Source organism: Hypanus sabinus, chromosome 10 (genome assembly GCF_030144855.1).
Source record: "Hypanus sabinus isolate sHypSab1 chromosome 10, sHypSab1.hap1, whole genome shotgun sequence".
Lineage (NCBI taxonomy): Eukaryota > Metazoa > Chordata > Chondrichthyes > Myliobatiformes > Dasyatidae > Hypanus > Hypanus sabinus.
This window is the reverse complement of record NC_082715.1, coordinates 113,325,041-113,347,353: the sequence shown is the minus strand read 5'-3', so window position 1 is coordinate 113,347,353 and position 22,313 is coordinate 113,325,041. Positions and strand designations below refer to the sequence as shown.

General features: G+C 45.7%; 1 protein-coding gene across 14 annotated transcripts in view; it reads right to left on the bottom strand.

Moving 5' to 3' along the window:
* Positions 1 to 1,807: 1,807 nt before the first annotated feature.
* disp1 (dispatched homolog 1 (Drosophila)) overlaps positions 1,808 to 22,313 on the bottom strand; it is a 476,889-nt gene continuing 456,383 nt past the window's right edge. For all 14 annotated transcript variants that reach the window (XM_059982659.1, XM_059982662.1, XM_059982660.1 and 11 more), the window contains 4 exons: positions 18,953 to 19,080; positions 16,902 to 16,999; positions 8,506 to 8,603; positions 1,808 to 6,506 (listed from right to left, as the gene is read on the bottom strand). In XM_059982659.1, coding sequence (XP_059838642.1) covers positions 3,834 to 6,506; positions 8,506 to 8,603; positions 16,902 to 16,999; positions 18,953 to 19,080 — 2,997 coding nt within the window. In that variant the 3' untranslated portion in view covers positions 1,808 to 3,833. The remainder of the gene's footprint in view (positions 6,507 to 8,505; positions 8,604 to 16,901; positions 17,000 to 18,952; positions 19,081 to 22,313) is intronic.

Genomic DNA, 22,313 nt, shown 5'->3' with positions numbered 1-22,313 from the left:
AATGTTTCCTGCTATATTTCCTATTTATTTCATTTAGATAAGTACATGGAAGGAGACTATGGACTCACTGGATAACTCCATATGAGCCAAAGGAGCTGGTATGATTCAAAGGAGCCAGGCACCATCTATAGAGAGGAGTAAACAGTCTATAAAGTTTGAGGCTGAGAACACTCTTCCAAATCATCAATGTAAATTGTAAACAGCTGTGGGCTCAGCACCGATTCCTGCGGCATCCCCCTCACCACTCAACCGGAGAAATACCCATCTCTGCCTTCTATTGGTTAACCAATCCACTATCTATGCCAATACACTTCCTCCGACTCCATCCATATCTTACTTATAAGTCTCTTGTGTGGCACCTTATCGAACACCTTCTGGAAATCCAAGTATATGACATCTATCTGTTCCCCTCTATCCACTGCGCTCATTATGTCCTCAAAGAATTCCAGTAAGTTTGTCAAACAGGACCTGCCCTTTCTGAATCCATGCTGCGTATGTCTAATGGAACAACTCCTTTCTAAATGTTTCGCTATTTCTTCCTTAATGACAGCTTCAAGCATTTTCCCAACTACAGATGTTAAGCTAACATCTTAGTTGCCCATAGTTGCCCATCTTTTGCCTACATCCTTTTTTAAAAAGTGGCGTGACATTTGCTGTCTTCGAATCTGCCAGAACCTGCCCGGAGTCTGAGAGTTATGGTAAATGATTACCAACGCGTCTACTATAACCTCCACCAATTCCTTCAGCACCCTGGGATGCATCCCATCAGGATCAGGGGACTTATCTTGAGTTTGCTCATCACTATCTCTTTAACAACAGTGATTTTATCGAGGTCCTCACCTCCCATTTCATCCATAACATCCATCTTTGGCATATTAGACGTGCCCTCCACCGTGAAGACCGACACAATATAGTCATTCACTGCCTCAGCCATTTCCTTATCACCCAATATCAATTTCCCCTTCTCGTCTTCCAAGAGACCCACATTGACATGAGCAGCTGTGTGTCTCAGAATCGAGTCAGCCCAGTAGTGCTGGTGCTGGGTTGAAGAGTATGCTTTGAGTCTTTCAGATATCGTTCAACATGGAGAAGAGTTTCATCAGCTGAGGGAATGCTGGAGGCTGATCACAAGTACATGATTGCACAATCAGGCCAACTTTTAAACTTGACCTGCATTCCAATCTGATCTGCCCAGCCCTCAACTCCTCCTGTGCCTGTCCCCCTTCAAAGCCTCAAATGATCCAGCCATCAACTCCTCCTGTGCCTGTCCCCCTTCAAAGCCTCAAATGATCCAGCCCTCACGCTGCTCTCACATACAGAATTCTAGAGATCGATGTCCCACCCTCAGCCTCCCCTCCGAGAAAACTCTGTCTATACTCCTCACTGCCTCAGGTAAGGCAGCTAACATAATCAAGGACCACACAGGCCATTCTCTATTCTCCCTTCTCACATTCTCTCAAAACACAAAATCTGAGAGCACATACCTCCAGGCTGAAGAACAGCTTTTGTTTTGTTTTTGGAAGACTGTTGAGTGCTCTCCAGCTATGATATGGTGACCTCCAGTCTAATTCATTTTTACCTTTCACCTTATTGTCAGCTTGCATTGCGCTTCCTTCTTCTGCTTTCTTTATTGTTTTTGCATGAACAAGCTCATGCACCGTTGTAAGGAAATGATCTGGACAGGCCAGATCCAAGGCAGCTTTGTCACTCTACCACTATACGTGTGACAATAGTAAATCAATTCATCAAGAGTGAAATCCCAGTAGAATGTGTTTGAATAAATTCATTGCACTTTGCACAACGCATACTTGTCAAATAGGAATATTTTGTTTAATAGCTGTCATAACTTTTTTTAAATAGCATAAAGCATACATTAAGAATGCAAGTATTAAATTATTCTCCCAATACTCAACTCAGGTCAAGAAGAATAAAATGAAAAGGGGAACAGGACGGCACACTGGTTCAGAGGTCTGATCATCAGGAGTTGATCCCAGTTTGTGTACAAAAGTCTATGTGTAAAAATGTGACATGGTCACAGTTAAATCTGATGCAAGTAGCAAGATAATGGTAGAGAGAGGAGGGGAAGGTAGTGTTGATGCACTGAAAGGTTTGGTCGACTTGAGCTGTTTTATGGTTGGGAGCTGAGAGAATGGTGCCATGATCAAAGACTTGATGTTAGGTGTTAATAATCAGATGGTCAAATGAATAAATTGGACTGAGTATTGATAAATGAGTGCCCTGATGTTGGACAGGATTGATCAATGCTTAAGGACACAGTCCGCTGCAGAGTTCCTCCACTGTAAGACAGAAGCCACCCAGAGATCCAATGACAGGTGTGGAGAGTCACATTGATACCAGCTTTTGCACTGCAAGAAGCTGAAAGAGGTGGAGGGAGGAAAAATGGACAATGAAACCTTCACCTGCTCTATGAATGTCATTCTATAGATGATTCCTCCACAAACAAGGTGTGGAACCTTCCTCTTAGCACCAGACTGCACCTGGTCAAGGGAAGACAGCAAGTGGGCCATGATGGATTACCTGTGGTGCATGGTCTGGTGGTGGAGATAAAGCAAAGGACAGGGAAACTGATTGTGAGAGTTCAGTCCTGTCTCCCACCCAGACTGGGTGGGGTGGGGGGTGGTAGAGATGGGTGCAAAGATTGAACAAATATAATAGATGTGACACTAGGACCATCTCCAAGTGCTGGGGGAAAACCAAGATGAGAAGCCCAGCTGGAATTCCTACTTCCAAGGTCCCCAAGGGGTTGGGAAGAGGTAATCTGCCATTGAGGTGGAGAGCCAGCTGTCGAGTGGTGGAGCAACACCATGGACAACCCTCACTTCTGCCTCTCGGTGTGAGGTGAGTGACATCAGATCCCAGTCTCCTCACTAACAGAGGTAGAGCGAAAACAGCCTGATGCGGAAAAACTGCTAGTCTGCTGAAGGACACTGAGACTAATGAATGATGATGGTGGGGCTGGTGGTGGGGTTGTTGGTTATAAAGTGGGAGAAAATAAGTTGGGGAAAACACAAAGAGATACCTTTATCGTGGCACAAGCTTCGACCCACATGTCCTTTAATAGCTGGATTTTTTTGCCTTGATAACATCTCACCCCACTCGTTCGACGTGCTTCTGCCTCGAGTTCAAGCTCCCCAGCATTGTTCACGGGCAGCTCGCGGTTTAGATGGGATGTCTAACCCAGACAGTGGACATGGGTTCTGTTAGCCTTTGGAAGAGTGATGTGGACACAATTGCACTTTGCTATGGTGACGGAGGGAGATCAGTCACCGGGACACCTCCCTGCATCCTGAGGACTGACTGTGGTCATCCACAGCCTGCTTCAGCTGGGTGGGCAACTGCAAGGGGCAGTCTGTTCACCAGGGCCCTGCCAGTCTCTGCAGGGGGAGATGCCTGGGTTTTGGTTCGTGCTGTCCTGAGGAATTGCCTTCACAAGGGGCTGGAAGTGGAGGCTGGGGCCAATAGGAGGTCCAGAAGGAGCTCTGTCAGTCAGCTTTAACATGCACACTTCTCCATGGCCCTGGGAGGGGCACAGAGGCTCCCAGGAATGGAGACAGTCTGCAGGACTGTCTACACACTTCTCCATTGGCCACTGGGCTTGGAGAGGCTCCACTGGATCCAGTTACCCCCAGGCCAAGGGAAGGTCCACTGGATCCAGTTGTTCCTGAGTTGGGAGGATCCACTGGCTCCTGAGGTGCCACTGGTTGCAGAGTGTGCACTGGCCCCAGTTGTCCCTGGGTTGGATCACTGGCCCCCAAGATCCCACTGGTTGTGTCCGTAGTTCCCCTGCAGGTCTTTAATGGGGATTGATGTGGTTATGCCCTCCGCCCTTCTCCCCCGAGTACCCCAGAGGGCTGCTCAGTCCCAGTGGCAGGAGGAGGGGTGGCAGGCTGGTAGGCAGGTGCCCGGCTCCCATTGAAGAGCCAGGGGTCAGACATCCCGACACCCTTGGGTCCCCCAGCCAGCGGCTCCAGCTCAAAGCCCTCGGGCCGGGGCCCCCCGCTGGGCGTGGTGTGGTGGGGGGTGGAGGGGGGCGGGCTCCGCCGGCGGGGCAAGGGTATCTGCCCGCAGGAGCCCTGTGGCCCCAGGCAGCGGCACAGGCACTGGAAAAAGAAGGTGGCAAAGCCCCAGCTAACGCACATGATAAGCATCATGAAGGTGCCTAGCTGGGTGTAGGCTAGCACAGTGGAGGGCATCATCATGGCCCCTGCTACAAAGCTGGTCAGCGCAGCCATGGCGATCGCTGAACCCATGCGGCTGAGCGAAAAGACCACCTTGCCCTCACGATCGGCCTCAGGGGCCAGCCGGTAGGCCACCCCATAGTGTACGGCAAAGTCGACGGCCAGACCCACAGCCACCGAGATGGTAACTGACTCCAGCACGTTGAGCTCCCATCCCAGCAGCACCAGGGAGCCAACGGTGACGAAGATGGTGCCGGCAATGGAGGCGATGGCGTAGAGGCTGATCACCAGGTTGCGTGTGGTCAGCAGCATGACGCCGAAGGCCACGGCCACCGACAGCCCCATGGCTACCAGGGTGCCATCAGACAGGCTGTCCTGCAGGTCGAAAAACTCCAGGCCGCTGACAAACCAGCCCTGGCTGAGTCCAGCGGGGGCTCCTCTCAGCTCCTCCGACACCCAGGCGTCCACCTCGGCATAGAAGCGGCTCATCTTCTCGTAGGCCAGGGTGAAGAGGTAGGTGCTCTGGAACTCCAGCACCACAGCCCGGATGGTGTCGTTGATGTCGAAACGGGGGCCGGGGGTCTTGCTGTCCAGGTGGTAGCCTGTGCTGCGCTCGAGCTCCATTATGGCCCGCTTGATGCACAGCTCAAAGACCTCCTGCTTGTAGGGGAAGGTGGACTGGCTGCAGCAGGGGTAGAGGCTGGGCTCCTCACAGTCCTGGTTCTCCATCCACTGCCGGAAGGTCTCCACAAAGCAGCTGGTGAAGTCCTGCTCCTCGCTCTGCCGGTAGAAGGTTTGGTTCCTCAGCTGCTGGCAGAAGTGCAGCAGCCACAGCTGGGAGGCCGGGCTGGCCACGTTGAAGGTGGAGTCCAGCACCAGCCGTCCCTTGTTGTGGGGGTTGAGGGGGTCGCCGGTGTCCACTGGCAAGACACCCCACACCAGGGTGATAGGCATGTGCAGCTCCTCGCCGTGGTGGACTCGCTCGAAGACAAAGAGGCGGCGGAACTCGGCGTCGTAGCGCTCGAAGGGGTGGGATGACCGGAAGACTTGGAACTCGGACAGCTCCAGCGAGGGCAGCTTCATCTTGGGGTCAACGCAGACGATGTACGCGCCACCCACGGTCAGCGCCAGGAACCAGCACAGCCAGATGTAGCGGAACTTGATGACGATGCACGGTAGTACCTTCTCAAAGAAGACGTGGGAGGTGTGGGAGGCGGCCTGCAGGAGGCGGTGGAGCCGGTGATGCAGCTGGGCGGGCCAGCCGTGGTACCGTGCCCGCCCGTCCCCACACTGGAACAGGTGCAGCAGGTAGCGCTCATGCAGCACCACCACTGCTGGCAGCCAGGTCACCATCAGCACGTAGTTGACCAGGATGGCAGTGCCGGCGTATACCCCAAAGCACCGGATGGCAGTGATGTTGCTGACGTAGTTGGCGTAGAAGGCAGCGGCGGTGGTAAAGCTGGTGACAAACATGGAGAGGGCAGCGTGGTTGAGGGTGATGCTCATGGTCTCCACCAGCTCCGCCTGGGGCTTGTCGAACTTAGTGTGGTTCCACACATCGCACAGGACAAAGGCATCGTCGGCCCCGATCCCCACTAGGATGATCAGGGCAGTGAGGTTCATGAAGGGGAAGAACTTGAAGCCAAAGACTATCCGGTAGAGGAAGTAGGAAACAATGAGGGAACTGATGATGGCAAACATAGTCATCAGGGTGATGAACATAGACCTGGTGTAGATGCACATGATCAGGAGGACAATCACAATGGCTATGGCAGGATACACTGTATCCATCAGAAGGTAGTCCTGGAACAAGTTGTGCTTGATCCCAAACTCGATGCCCGCAATGGTGGTGATACCATCCGAGCAATTCCAGTTCTCAAAGTTGTCCAAATAAATGTCCATCATGCTCTTCCCCTTCTCGGTGGGGATGAACAGCATGCTGTACTTCAACGCTGGAATCACGTAGTCCAGTGTCTGGGGGCTGAGGAAGTCCTTGTCCACCAGGTAGTGGAGGATCTGGTAGACTGCATTGTACTTGGTGCACTTGCGGGGCACCGATGTGCATTTGAGCTGATCTTTGCGCCGGGTGGTCATGTCCCAGCAGTCGGGCCCCAACGTCCCGTTGTGGTAATACTTGACACAGGAGCGGAGCAGCTTCAGGGTATGGGCCACATCCCGCTCAGTGATTTTCTGACATGAGGAACGATTGTTGAGGATGGCGATGTAGTTGCCCAGTGTCCAGCTGGGGCAGCAGGAGGCAGCTGACGCTCTCTGGCAGAGGTCCCCAAATTGAAAGTGTGATCGGATCTGCAATGGTATAACACATAGTCAGAGTTAGCTGTATACACTGGTCATAAACTGGGAGATTAACACATCACATTTGTTCATCAATAAATCTCCCAAAGCAGTATTTCTATGAAGGCTATGAAATTTGGCACATCTTTGATTATTTAATTTTTTTACAGATCCACCACAGAAAGGATCGTATCTGGATGTATCACAGCTTGGTATGACAACTGCTCAGCCTACAGCCACAAGAAACTGTAGAGAGTTGCAGCTTCAAGGGAAACAAACATAGCCTATTCAGTCTCTCCTCATAACCTCAACACAATAGGCAAACCAGCCTCCCCTCTGCTGACTACTTCCGCTGCCTCAAGAAAGCAGGCAATGTATCAAGGACCCCTCCTAGTCCGATCATCCTCTCTTCTCCCCTCTTCCATCATGCAGGTTCACTGGTAGCTTTCAAAAGTGAATCCCTGAAAACTGAAAGACCCTCAGGACCACGGTGTATTGGGGGGAGGGGGGTAGTTGGGACTAAATAGAACAACTCTTTCAGATCCTCTGCCAGAGCAGGTGTAGCCGAGTGGCATCCTTCTGCACAATGATACCAGCAGGTCTTGTTGGGAGTGAGGAAGTAATTGTAAGTTACAAAGGGATGTTGATCCGTTAGAGAAATGGGCTAAGGACTGGTAAATGGACTTAAATTTAGAAGTGTGAGGTGATGCATTTTAGAAAGTCAAACCAACATGGAACTTATATAATGAATGGTAGGCCACGAAGGAGTGTAATGAAACAGAGGGACCCAGGAGTATGAGCACAGTTTGTTAAAAGAGGAGAAAGTAGTGAAAAAGACATTCAGAATGCTGGCCTTCATCAGTCGCACACTGGTTATTGGGAGATGCTGGGCAGCTAGATCTTTATTTCTTGAAAAGTATGAAAATGATTAAAATTATGAGATGCATAGATAAGGTAGATAGTAACAGTCTTTTCCCTATGGTTTGGGAGACCAAAGCTAGGGGGCACAGATTTAGACTGAGAGGGGAAAGATTTAAAAGGGACCTAAGGGACAATTTTATCAATACAAGTGGTAGTGATATATGAAAAGAGCTGCCAGAAGTAGTGACTGAGCTGGTGCAGTAGCATCATTTAAGGAGAAATACTTATCTTTTTATATAATGTATTGCATTGAACTGCTGCTGCTGAGTTAAAAATTCATGACATGTGCCTGTGATAATAAACCAGATTCTGAATTCTGAAGCACTTTGATAGGTATGTGGAAGGGAGGGTCTTAGAGGGATATGGACTGAACGCAGTAAATTAGGACTAGCTGGGGTGGGCGTTGTGTTCTGCATGGACTCGTTAGGCTGGAGGGTCTGTATCTGTGTATTGATTTACGGCTTCCTAACTCAATAAAATGCAGCACTGTAGCTTATCCAAGAATCTTATGGTTCTTCTTACAGCCGGGGTCCTTCTTTGCATTTTTGACACACGGTGACACCTTTGTAAGACCCAAAATCCACAGGCTTTACCATGTCCTTACCTATTCAAAATGCTGCTTTTCACAACTTGTGAATCAAATCCTGCCGCCCTTCCTGCCCACCCCATTACGGGAAGATATGGAGGCGTTGGAGAGGGCGTAAAAGAGGTTCACCAGGATGATGTCATCAGCTTAATTTGTTCGGTGCAACATTGTGGGCTGAAGGGCCTGTTCTTGTGCTGTATTGCTCTAGGTCCTATGGCTTCAAAGGATCATGATTAGAGAGTGGAACTCCAAGCAGCAGGACTCAAACACCATTTGATACAAACAATGATGTTTCAAGTGAGGTTAAGTAGTGTTTTTGGAGAACAAGGCGATAAGCCAGGCAACAAAGTTCACATCAGTCAAATCAAGGCAGAAAATCATTAGGCTTACTTCCCTCTCCATTCTCAAAAGTATCTTCCCCTGTACCTTCCTATTCCAGGCAATATGTACAAGTTCAAAGGAGGAAAATCTACACTAGTGATAACAAGGCTGGCCTGTCCTTACCTTGGTGTTGTCAAGATTGCACATGGATTTTATTGATTGCATCCGCCACATGTTCTCCCCGTCAGCTGAGGCAAACACCACCCGCGAATACCGGTCACCTAAAGGACGATAGCAAGTTAATGACTGGCTAGTTAAGGAATGGGTTCATGGATGGAAGTGCACTCATACCTCAGAGTCCTGATTAAAAACCAGAGGCTAACATTGACATTTGATTTTACTTCTTTGAACTTGGCTGCAAACGAGAAAGTGGACAGAAATAACCTGTTTTCTATCGAAGTGACCAGGCAGTTGCCACATTGCTGTATATTTTTAACAGTGCTTTGGGAAGGAAGAGTCCAGCCCAGTCTAACAGGAAAATATATCAGCATTTTCCCATCATCAACAGGTCTAAATCTTGGAACAACTGAACAAAATCACTTAGCCCACAGACAGCAGCAATTGAAGCTGGAGTCACAGGCGAACAGTATGGACAATTAATGCAGCATTTGAAGCTGGAGTCACAGGCGACCAGGATTGACAATTAATACAGCATTTGAAGCTGGAGTCACAGGCGACCAGGATGGACAATTAATACAGCATTTGAAGCTGGAGTCACAGGCGACCAGGATGGACAATTAATACAGCATTTGAAGCTGGAGTCACAGGCGACCAGGATGGACAATTAATACAGCATTTGAAGCTAGAGTCACAGGCGACCAGGATGGACAATTAATACAGCATTTGAAGCTGGAGTCACAGGCGACCAGTATGGACAATTAATACAGCATTTGAAGCTGGAGTCACAGGCGACCAGGATGGACAATTAATACAGCATTTGAAGCTGGAGTCACAGGCGACCAGGATGGACAATTAATACAGCATTTGAAGCTGGATTCACAGGCGACCAGGATGGGCAATTAATGCAGCAATTAGCTGAGGGATTCATTCGCCATGAGTGAACAAAATGAATGTCTTTAACCTACTTGAAAAGTCCTCTGGTAGTTTTAGGGATGGTTTCACTGACTGCCTGAGCAGACATGCTTCATCTGGATAATGATTTTTCAACAGTGCAAGTTGCTTTGAAGTTGAACCTTCGAAGGTAATTTATTAGCACAGGCCAGGCCTGCTTTGAGTCAGTGGACTGGATGAATTCAGGGATTCATCTTTGAACCTGGATGAGTATGCTACAGTTGTTACCAACTTCATTAAAACCAGTGTGAATGAGTGTGTGCCGACAAAGACTTACTGTACATTCCCAAATCAAAAGCCATGGATGAACCAGGAGGTACGTCGTCTGCTGAAGGCTAGATCTGTGGCATTCAAGTCTGGCAACCCAGGCCTGTACCAGAAAACCAGGTATGACCAGGTATGTGGAGGGCTATTTCAAGGGTGAGGAGACAATTTCAAACAAGGTTGGAGGCGATATCAGATGCACGGCAACTCTGGCAAGGACTGCAAGACATTACTTCCTACAAAGTGAAACCTAATAACATGAATTTGCAGCAATGTTTCACTACCAGATGAACTCAATGCCTTCTATGCCTGCTTTAAAAGGGAGAACACAACTACAGCTGTGAAGATCCCTGCCGCACCTGATGACCCTGTGATCTCTGTCTCAGAGGCCAATGTTAGACTGTCTTTAAAGAGAGTGAACCCTCGCAAGGCAGAAGGTCCTGATGGAGTACCTGGTAAAGCTCTGAAAACCTGTGCCAACCAACTGGCGGGAGTATACAAGGACATTTTCAACCTCTCACTGCTATGGCCAGAAGTTCCCACTTGCTTCAAAAAGGCAACAATTATACCAGTGCCTAAGAAGAATAATGTGGGCTGACTATCACCTGGTAGCACTCACATCTACAGTGATGAAATGCTTTGAGAGGTTGGTCATGACTAGACTGAACTCCTGCCTCAGCAAGGACCTGGACCCATTGCAATTTGCCTATCACCACAATACGTCAACGGCAGACGCAATCTCAATGGCTCTTCACACGGCTTTAGACCACCTAGACAATACAAACACCTACATCAGGATGTTGTTCATCGACTATAGCTCAGCATTTAATACCATCATTCCCGCAATCCTGATTGAGCAGTTACAGAACCTGGGCCTCTGTACCTCCCTCTGCAATTAGATCCTCGACTTCTAGCCAGAAGACCACTATCTGCGCGGATCAGTGATAACATCTCCTCCTCACTGAGATCAACACTGGTGCACTTCAGGTGTGTATGCTTAGCCCATTGCTCTACTCTCTCTATACACATGACTGTGTGACTAGGCATAGCTTAAATACCATCTATAAATTTGCTGACGATACAACCATTGGTGGTAGAATCTCAGGTGGTGATGAGAGGGTGTACAGGAGTGAGATATGCCAACTAGTGGAATGGTATCGCGCACAACATCAGTAAGATGAATTGTGGACTTCAGGAAGGGTAAGATGAAGGAATACATACCAATCCTCAAAGAGGGATCAGAAGTGGAGAGAGTGAGCAGCTTCAAGTTCCTGGGTGTCAAGATCTCTGAGGATATAACCTGGTCCCAACATATTGATGTAGTCATAAAGAAGGCAAGACAGCAGCCATACTTCGTTAGAAGCTTGAAGAGATTTGGCATGTCAACAAATACTCTCAAAAGCTTCTCTAATTGTACTGTGGAGAGCATTCTGTCAGGCTGCATCACTGTCTGGTATGGAGGGGCTACTGCACAGGACCGAAAGAAGCTGCAGATGGTTGTAAATCTAGTCATCTCCATCTTGGGTACTAGCCTACAAAGTACCCAGGACATCTTTAGGGAGCGGTGTCTCAGAAAGGCAGTGTCCATTATTAAGGACCTCCAGCACCCAGGGCATGCCCTTTTCTCACTGTTACCATCAGGTAGGAGGTACAGAAGTCTGAAGGCACACACTCAGTGATTCAGGAACAGCTTCTTCCCCTCTGCCATCCGATTTCTGAATGGACTTTGAAGCTTTGGACACTACCTCACTTTTTAAAATATACAGTATTTCTGCTTTTGCACATTTAAAAAAAATCTATTCAATATATGTAATTGATTTACTTGTTTAGTATTACATTTTATTTATTATTATTATTTTTTCTCTCTCTGCTAGATTATGTATTGCATTGAGCTGGTGCTGCTAAGTTAACAAATTTCACGTAAACTGCCGGTGATAATAAACCTGATTCTGTTTCTTATCGAAGTACATACATGTCACCACGTACAACCCTCGGAGATTTATTTTCTCACAGGCATATAGAGTAAATCCATGAAATACAATAGAACCAATGGCAGACTGCACCCAACAGGATGGACAAACAAGCAATGTGCAAAAGACAACAAACTGTGCAAATACAATAGAAAGATAATAATAAATAAACAAACAAACAAATAAATAAATAAACACTAAGTATTGCAAACGTAAGATGAAGATTCCTTGAAAGTGAGTGCATGGATTGTGGAAACAGTTCGGTGATGGGGTGAGAGAAGTTATCCCCAGTGGTCAAGAGCCTGATTGTTGAAAGGTAATAATTGTTCCTGAACCTGGTGGTGTGCGTCGTGAGCTCTTGTACCTTCTTCCTGATGGCAGCAGCGAGAAGAGAGTATGGCCTGGCAGGGATTGCTTTCAAGCGAGAGTGTTCCGTGTCAATGTGCTCAATGGTGGGGAGGACTTTACTCACGATAGACCGGGCTGTATCCACTACTTTTCATGTGCTTTTCCATTCAAACGCATTGGTGATTTCATACCAGGCTACGATGCAATCAGTCAATATACTCTCCAGAACACATATATAGAGGTTTGTCAAGTTTCAGATATCATGCTGAATCTTTGCAAACCTCTAAAGAAATAGAGGCTTTCTTCATAATGGCAGTTACATGCTGGAGCCAGGACAGATCCTCTGAAATGGAAACACCAAGGAATTTAAAGATGCTGACTCTCTCCACCTCTGATCCCCTGATGAGGACTGGCTCATGGACCTCCTGTTTTCTCCTCCTGAAGTCAATAGTCAGCACCTTGGTCTTGCTGACATTGAGTGAGAGATTGTTGTGCCATCACCCAGCTAGATTTTGAATCACTCTCCTATATGCTAACTCGTCGTCCATCCACAACAGTGGACAAACTTAAACATGGCATTGGAGCCTTATAGTCAGAAGTATAAACCAAGCAGAGTGGGGGGCTAAGCACACATTCTTGTGATGTACCTGTGCTGATACTGATTGTGTAGAATTTTTTGACAAACTGAAATAAATGGGGTCTGCAATTGAGGAGACTGAGGATTCAATTGCACAGGGAGGTATTGAAGCCAAAGTGTTGAAAATTATTGACGAATTTTGACGGGATGCAAGTATTGAATGCCAAGCTGTAGTTGATGAAAAACATCCTGATGTATGCATGTGGACTGTCTAGATCTTCCAGGTTTGAGTGAAGAGACAATGAGCCAATGTTGTGCAGCTCTCTTGGTAAGAGACGGAATTACATCTTTAGAAAGGTGTGACGTAGGGCCTGAGAATGGCGAATCTTTGTGGGTGAAGTTAAGAAACAGCAAGGGTAAAAAAAATTATGGAAATCATACATAGGTCTCCAAATAGTAGCCAAGCTGTGGGGTTGAGATTGCAAAGGGAGCTGGAAAGACCATTTAATACGGGTAGTGTCACAATTGTAATGGGGAACTTTGATATGCATGGGGAATGGGAAAATCGGGTTGGTATCAGATTGTGAAAGAGGTAATTTGTTGAATGCCTATGAGATGGCATTTTAGAGCAGCTTGTGCTTGAGCCTACTCAGGAAAAGACCATCTATGATTGAGGGTTGTGTAATAATCCAAATTTTATTAAGGAGTTAAGGTAAAGGAACTCTTAGAAGGCAGTGATCCTAATATGTCTGAAATCATACTGCAATTTGACAGGGAGAAGCACAAGTCAGTTGTATCAGTCTCGCAATGGAATAAAGGGAATTACAGATTTATGAGCGAGGAGCTTGTCTAGGTGAATTGGAGGGGGATACTGGCGGAGGTGGCTGAAGTTTCTGGGATAGTTCTCAAGGTGCAGGATGGATATGTTGCACAGAAGTAGTACTCAAATGGCAGGGCTAGGCCACTGTGGCTGACAAGGGAAGTTAAGGATTGCATAAAAGCTAGGGAAAGGACATATAGTGTAGCAAAAGTTAGTGGGAAGTTGGATAATTGGAAGGTTTTTAAAATGCAACAAAAGGAAACTTTTGCAGTTATATAGAGTATAAAGAAGGTGAGAGTTGATATTGAACCACTGAAAAATGATGTTGGTGAGGTAGTAATGGGGGACAAAGAAATGGCGGATGAACTTAACAAGTACTTTGCATCTGTCGTCACTGTGGAAGACACTAGCAGTGTGCCAGAGGCCCATGAGTGTCAGGGAGCAGCAGTGAGTGCCATTGCTATTACAAAGGAAAAAAATTGTTAGGCAAACTCAAAAGCCTTAAGGTGGAAAAATCACATGGACCAAATGGACAACATCTCAGAGTTCTGAAAGAGGTCACTAAAAAGATAGCAAGTGCATTGGTTATGATCTGGCAGGTCTATGGGGTTGAGTGGGATCCTGGATCAGCCATGATTGAATGGTGGAGTAGAATCAATGGGCTAAATGGCCTAATTTTGCTCCTATGTCTTATGGTCTTATAAAATTAGCATCTGCTGTGAACCTGTTGTAACAGTGGGCAAACTGGAGTGGATCTAAGTTGCTTCTCAGGAAGAAGGAAATGATATGTTACATCACCCATCTCCCAAAACACTTCATCACTGTGGATGTAATTGCTTCTTGATGATCATCACTCAGTCAGGCTACTATCTTCTCCTTAGGCACCGGTATAATTGAAGCTGATTGAAGCAAATGGGTATCTCAGACTGCTGAAGTGAGAGGTTAAAGTTGTCAGCGAACACTCCACCTATTTGATCAGTACTTGGCCAGGTACGCCATCTGGGCTGGATGCTTTCCATGGGTTCACACTCCTGAAGGATGGTCTCACGTCAGCATTAGAGACTGAAATCACAGGGTCATCAGGGGCTGTGGGAGTTCGTGAAGATTCCTCCATGTTTTGATAGTCAAAGTGAGCATAAAAGGCATTGGCCTCATCTGGGAGTGAAGCCCTGTTGTCACCTCTGTCGTTTGGTTTCACTTTGTAAGAGGAACTAGCCTTTGAGCCCTGGCACAATGGTCGAGCATCCTTCAGTGACTCAAGTTTGGTCTAGAATTGGAGTAAGAGTTACCTTGGAGAAAGGTGAGGGGGTAAGAGTCTTAGAGAGAATCTGAGAGGAATTAAGTACCTGGAGAGAGTGATGGAAGCAGATTCACAGGCAGCATTTAAGAAATGTTAAACATGAGCAACTGAATCAGCTAGGTATAGGAGGTCACGGGCCAGAGCTGAACAATACAATGGGCATGGATATAGTGGGTCCATCAGCTGGTTTCCTTGCTGAATGCCTCTATTAGTAGGAAGGTCTTTGTTGAACTGTCGTGACGTGAACAAAGTCACCAAAGAGACAGTGAAGCCAGTGGATATAGAAGTGTTTTATTCAGCAAAAATGAGCAACAGGTATTATATTGAGACACTCTTTGAAGAAGAGAACTAGCCGACCCAATATTACATGACATTTTTATATGCTAAAAATCAAAAGTAACAGCAGGACAATTCTATAGTTACAATGTATCTACAATGCTTTCTTTGAATTGCATATAGTTTTCAAACACCTCCCTCTTTGCACCCACACTCTAGACACCTAAAATGAATGTTAATTCCCAATGACTCTGAGCCACGTTCATGCATATCCAGGCTGCTGCAGTCAAATGGAAGCCGATTGTTTGCAGCTGCATTTTAAATTTAATCTACAATCCACGTTCAGGTCTGAAGACTGGCTGCTGTTAAGATTACTATTTGCAATATACCATAACTCCAGAATACACCCTAACAGACCATAATTCAAATAAATACTTACACAGCAAGGACTGTGTTCTAGCTCCTGCTGAAAAGGCCGCATGTGGAGATGCTCTATCAGGTACTGTATGAACTTGCAGCAGTATGAAACCCCCATTGTAAAGTAACCTGTGATACAGAGCAAGGATATGCCACTTGCCTTCATGTAATGGAAATGTCACAGTCCAGGACGTGCTTCTACATTTATGGTGACTGCACTTCATCAGCTGTAGAGCTCTTTGAGAGATCCTAACGGAAGGTAGTTTATAAATGCACATCCATTCTGTCTCGCCTTTACATGGCTGGTCAAGTGAAATAAAACTGGAAGGATGGGGAAATGGTTCTAGATCAATACCGTCTACACTTCTTGCTGCCATGGAAAAGCAGCCAGCATAATCAAAGAACTCTCCAACCCTGAATATTCTCTCTTCTCCCTCCCCTCCTAATCAGGCAATAGTTACAATGCCCTGAAAATATGCATCATCAGGCAAGGACAGAGTCTACCCCACTGTTATAAGTCTTTTGATGGACCTTTCGTACATTAAAGGTGAACTTGACCTCACAGTCTACCTCGTCATGTCCTTGCAGTTCATCTGTCTGCACTTCACTCTCTGTAAAGTGCCACTCTGTACTTGCTTTTCTCTTGTACTAACTCAAAACATTTGTTTTTGAAATGGTCTGTATGGATGGCTTGCAAACTAAGGTTTGCACTGTACCTGTAACAATAATAAACCAATATTCATCACACACACTTGATAAATTGGTTCATTATTATCACATATACAGTGAAAAATTATTATCACAGGTACAGTGAAAATTTTTTTTTGCATATAGTTTGTTAGATCAATTCGTTACAACAGCGCATTGAGGAAATACATGGTAAAACAATAACAAATGAAGAATAAAGTGTTACAAAGTGGAATGCAGGCAGACAATAAGATGCGAGGTCATAATGAGGAGGATTGTAAGGTGAAGAATCCATTTTATCATACTAGTATTACAGTAACAAGATAGAACTGTCCTCGAGTCTGGTGGTACATGGTTTTATGGTTTTGAATCTTCTTTCCAATGGGAGGAGGAAGGAGTGAAGAGGGAGAGTGTCTGGTGTGGATGGGATCTTTGATTATACTGGTTGCTTTACTAAGGCAGTGAGAAGTGCACACAGCAGACTTTCTGCTGTGTGTGTGTTTTCATTTCTGTTGCTGGCATTTGCACTTCTCTCGTTCCCTATGGGTTTGTCTGATTTTGATAGGTCAACCTGAGTGGATAAGAACTGACGGAGGTTTCTACCACATAGAAACTGCTGCAATATTTGGCATCTATCTGTAATAGACTTTCCTCACAGGATACCTGAAGAAAGGAATTTGCCAGGTTTATCATGGTTTCCAGTGATACTCTAGACCTGGACCAGCAATGAGCAATGCCACTCGATATCATTTAGCTGCTTAAACAAAGGTACATGAAGATTGCACTTACTTGGAACATCGCAGAAGAAACTGTCCTTGTGGAAATTCCACTCTGCCTGTCGTTTGTCCCTCTCATATGCGTCGTCTGACCACCTGTCCTCTCGGTGACTTTTGTGCAAGCAGAGAACAGGTGTGAAACAACAACGTTACAGGTGAGCTAGAGGCACCTCTCACTATGCCTTTCATTTTAAAGTCATACAAGATCTGTCAAAGCCAGCCAGTAACCACAAACATTACAACATGGTAGATTGCTTTGTTCTAGGTTTTTAAAAAATGCTACAAATGCAATGCAAAGAACTTCCTCACACAACAACATAAGTATTATATTCTGCCTATGGCTTCAGGCTGATGAGTAACTCAAAGTTCTTTAGGAAAGTTTACTAACACTTCAAATAGCAATTTCTAGTTTGACATTACATGTGAAAAAAATATTCAGTACCATCTATAAGGATGTTAACCATGAAAGAAAAGAGGTTTCAGACCACACAATTTATCTCTAACATAGTCAAAGATCTTCTGTCCGCCACAACAGATGGGATCTCCCGGTTGCCACTCACTTCAACTCTCCCTCTCATTTCCATTCGGATATGTCCATACATGGCCTCCTCTACTGTCATGATGAGGCCAAACTTCAGATGGAGGAACAACATCTCATATACCATCTGGATAGGCTCCAGCCCCTTGGTATGAACATCGAATTCTCCAACTTCTGGTAATTCCCTCCCTCTCCCTTCCCCATCCCACCTCTACTCTGTCTCCTCTTCTAGCTGCCTATCACCTCTCTTGACTGCCTTCTTCTACTACCCATAGTGCTTTCCCCTTAGGTTCCCTCTTCACCTGTCCTGCCTATCCCCTCCCTGCTTCCCCTCACCCACCCCTTGATCTTTCCTCTGATTGGTTTTCCACCCTCTCCCCACCTTCCTTATAGGGCCCCTTCCCCCTCCTTCTTTAGTCCTGACGAAGGGTTTCGACCTGAAACGCTGACTGCTTCTTTCAACAGATGCTGCCCGACCAGCTGAGTTCATCCAGCTTTTTTGTACGTCTTCCTTAAAGTTTGCCTTGCAGATGACCCCTTTCCGAAAATGCTCATCCCCATCTCTTGCTGATATTTGAGGTCTTGTTGCTGTTACACTGGAATCTAATTCCCACAAATGCACAGAAAGAGCCAGGACATACAGAGTAAATGATAGGGTGCTAAGGGATGTTTATGTTCAGAGCCCTTGGGGGTTCAAGACCATAGTTCCCTGAAAGTGGCAACACAGGCAAATAATGAGAAGATGTATAGCATGTTAAAATTCATAGGTTAGGGCATGGAATATAAAAATTTGCTTGCTATGAGACAACTTTATAGAATACTTGTAAAACTCCACAGAATGTTGTGTGCAATTCTGGTCACCGCACTATAGGAAGGATATGATTGCACAGGAGAGAATGCACAGAAGATTCATTAGGATTTGGCTGGGCTGGATAATGAGAGATTGAATCAACTGGGCTATTTTCGCTGAAACCAAAGGAAGATGTGGGGATGATCTGACAGAGGTATCATAAATAAGAGGGCATGGATTTTAGGTAAGAGGACGAGTTTTAAGGGGACTTGACGGGACAGATTTTTTTAAACAGAGAGTGGTTGATATCTGAAATGTGCCAGCAGAGGAGATGGTGGAATGAGATATTTTTAAGAGACATTTAGTCTGGCATTTGAGTAGGCAAGGCATAGAAAGACATGACCCTAATGTAGGCAAATAGGATTCGCGTAAGTGAGCAAAATGATTGTCATGGATATGTTGAGCTGAAGGACCTGTTTCTCAGCTGTGTCACTCTATGACTATGTGCTTTGGTAAGAAGCTTCCAATGTTGTCCAGACCATCGTGGAAATGATCAACAAAGCCCAAAAAAAACAATTCTGGTCAAAAATATTCAGATGGTTTTCCAGTCTGGATGCAAAATACATGTGTCAGGATAAAACGGTCCATTGTTCCAAACTATACCTGTGACACCAAGGAACTTTGATCTGAATCATCATCGCTTTACTGACAGTATTTACTGGGTTAGGCTGCTCACCTCTTGGCTTGTTCCTCTGCATATCTGAAAGGATAATTTGCAAGGGTCGCTTGATACCCTGTGTTCTTCACCATGTTATTCCAGGTGACCAACCTCTGGCCGATTGTTGTCCCTCTGGGTTCAAACCCCTGGAAACAATTCACAGCAAAGCATCACCTTATCTACAGGAACATCTCTCCAATTCTTCATAATCCATGCACCACTGTCACACAGAAGGCAAGCTGTCAACAGATTTGTTATCAACTTTCACTCCTTCCCCGTGACTCCCTTAAGCCACTAGACATTGTCTGGAGTTCTGCTGTTTCCGTAGCCAGGAGGCCAGTTTGTGGAGGAGGTGAGTGGATGCTCAGTGGCGATGTTGTCGCCATCTGATCAGTTAGATGGGAGGTGCTCTCTGTTGCAGTAACCCTGAACCTGTGTGCGGAGACACAGTGGCCAAACCACATATCTTAGTACCCATATGAACTTCCCAGCAAGGCTAATGCAGCTCCTTTCCTCTCCCTGAACCCTAGGGTGCTTGAGTCAGCCCCTGCTGCTACGCTATAGTTGCAGTAGCATTCTGTGCCCTGTGTCTCTCTTTTCTCTTGCACCTTCGCCAGCCTCCTGCAGGTGGTGCTCCATCACATGCGCAGCAAAGGATATCAGCAAAGGATATCATCACCTACGGAAAGCTCAGCAATGTACCTGGAACCCCTGCTCATTACCGGGGGGAGAAGGGGGCTCAGAGTAATTGTTCAGATGGAAACGTGGAGTCACCTAGAGGAGAAATAGTGAGGCAAGAGGCAAAAGCACACCTAGGAAATTCAAAGCTATTCTCATGCAAGTAAACTAGATAAAGTTTTAAACATTGAGGATGGGGGTGGTCTGCGATGTTTTTGCCATCACTGAAGGATGGGCAGCTCAGTATTTCTGGGGACAGAATTTTCAGGCAAGACAGAGGGAAGCAAACAGGGAGGAGCTATTATACTGTTAGTCAAAGACCGCACTCTGTCTACACTGCTCGCTTGCTCAGTAAAGCAGCCAACATAATCAAACAGGGTTATTGTACTGGGAGATTTCAATTTTCCAAATACTAACTGGGATTGTCTTAGGCATTAAAAGCTCAGACAGGGTGTTATTTTTGAGGCATGTCCAGGAGAGCTTTTTTGAGTGGAGTGGAGTGGAGTGGATAATGAGGTGGGTTTTCAAAGCTTGCAGGGAGATTTATGCCGGTTGGAAGAATGGACTGAACGTTGGCAGTTGGAGTTTAATGCTGAGAAGTGTGAGGTTCTACATTTTGGCAGGAATAATCCAAATAGAACATACAGGGTAAATGGTAGGGCATTGAGGAATGCATTGGAACAGAGAGATCTAGGAATAACAGTGCATAGTTCCCTGAAAGTGGAGCCTCATGTAGATAGGATGGTGAAGAAGGCTTTTGGAACGCTGGCCTTTATAAATCAGAGCATTGAGTACAGAAGTTGGGATGTAATGTTAAAATTGTACAAGGCATTGGTAAGGCTAAATTTGGAATATTGTGTACAGTTCTGGTCACCGAATTATAGGAAAGATATCAATAAATTAGAGAGAGTGCAGAGACGATTTACTAGGATGTTACCTGGGTTTACAGAGAAAGGTTGAACAAGTTAGGTCTCTATTCATTGGAGCGTAGAAGGTTGAGGGGGGATTTGATCGAGATATTTAAAATTTTGAGAGGGATAGATAGAGTTGACGTGAATAGGCTGTTTCCATTGAGAGTAGGGGAGATTCAAATGAGAGGACATGATTTGAGAGTTAGGGGGCAGAAGTTTAAGGGAAACACGAGGGGGTATTTCTTTACTCAGAGAGTGATAGCTGTGTGGAATGAGCTTCCTGTAGAAGTAGTAGAGGCCAGTTCAGTTGTGTCATAAATTGGATGTATATGGACAGGAAAGGAGTGGAGGGTTATGGGCTGAGTGTGGGTAGGTGGGACTAGGTGAGATTAAGAGTTCGGCACGGACTAGGAGGGCCGAGATGGTCTGTTTCCGTGCTGTGATTGTTATATGGTTATATGGCTAGGAATAATCAGAGACAGCCAGCGTGGCTTTGTCAAAGCAGATTTTGCCTGACCTATTTGATCAAATTATTTGAAGAAGTAATAAAGAATATTGATCAGGGCAGGGCAGAAAATGTAATTTATATGGACTTTAGTAAGACTTTTAACAAGGCTCCACATTGGAGTCTGGTTCAAAAGATTAGAGCCCACGGGATCCAGGACAAGGAAGCAATATTGAATTGGTATCAGGAGACATAATGGCTGACAGCACTGCCAGAGAGAGTGTTAGAAGCAGAATCACTGACTGCATTTAAGAAGCGTCTAGATGAGCACTTGAATTACCTCATCACCGCAAGAGAGATGGGATTAATAATATGGATGGGTGATAGCAAATGGTTGGTGTCCCACTGGATCAGAGCTAGGATCCTTGCTGTTTGTAATCTACCAGAATGGCTTGGTGGTTCATGTGGGAGGCACAAACAGTAAATTCATGGATGACATGAAGAATGGAGTTGCTGAAAACACGAAGAGATACCAAACTGTTGGTGAAATGGGCTGAGAGCTGACAATTAAGAGTTTAATCTGGTTGATGCATTTTGGGAGATCTGATGAAGCAAGGACATACACCATGAATGGTATTGAGGAACACAGGAATCTTGAAAAGCTAGACCATAGATCATTGAAAGCCGCAACACAAGTAGATAATGTGGTTAAGACGACATAAGGGATACTGACCTTCATTACACAGAGCATTAAACACAAGAGCAGAGAAGTTATGCTCCAACTTTATAAATCATTGTTCAGATCTCAGCTTAAGTACTACACAGCCCAGGTCTCTGTTCTATAAGGAAGGAAGTGATAGCTCTGGAGGGAGTGCAAAGGAGGTTCACCAGGATGTTCCTACCAGTTATGAGAAGAGACTGGAGAGCTGGGTCTGTTCTCTCTGAAGAGGAGAAAGTTAAAGTGGGCATGATTGAAGTATATAATATTATAGAGGATAGACTGCAGAAAACATATCTCAGGTCAGAAGTATATAGAACGAGATTTAGGGGGAGGCGTGAGATATTTAGAGTGGATCTAAGAAGAACCTTTTTCGCCAAGAGAAGGGTGAGTACCTGGAATGCACTGCCAGAGAAAGTGTTGGAAGCAGAGTCACTGACCAGGTTGAGTCAGTAGTAAGGAAAGCACAAAGATAGGTAGAGGGAGCAGGGAGTCCACAGGACAATGAACAAACAAGTGGTGAATGAAATAAAATGTAAGGAAGTGTACTTTGGACAGTCTGTGAACCCTACCTCATTATTCCTTTTTCTTGGCACTATTTATGTATTATTGTAGTTTATAGAAATG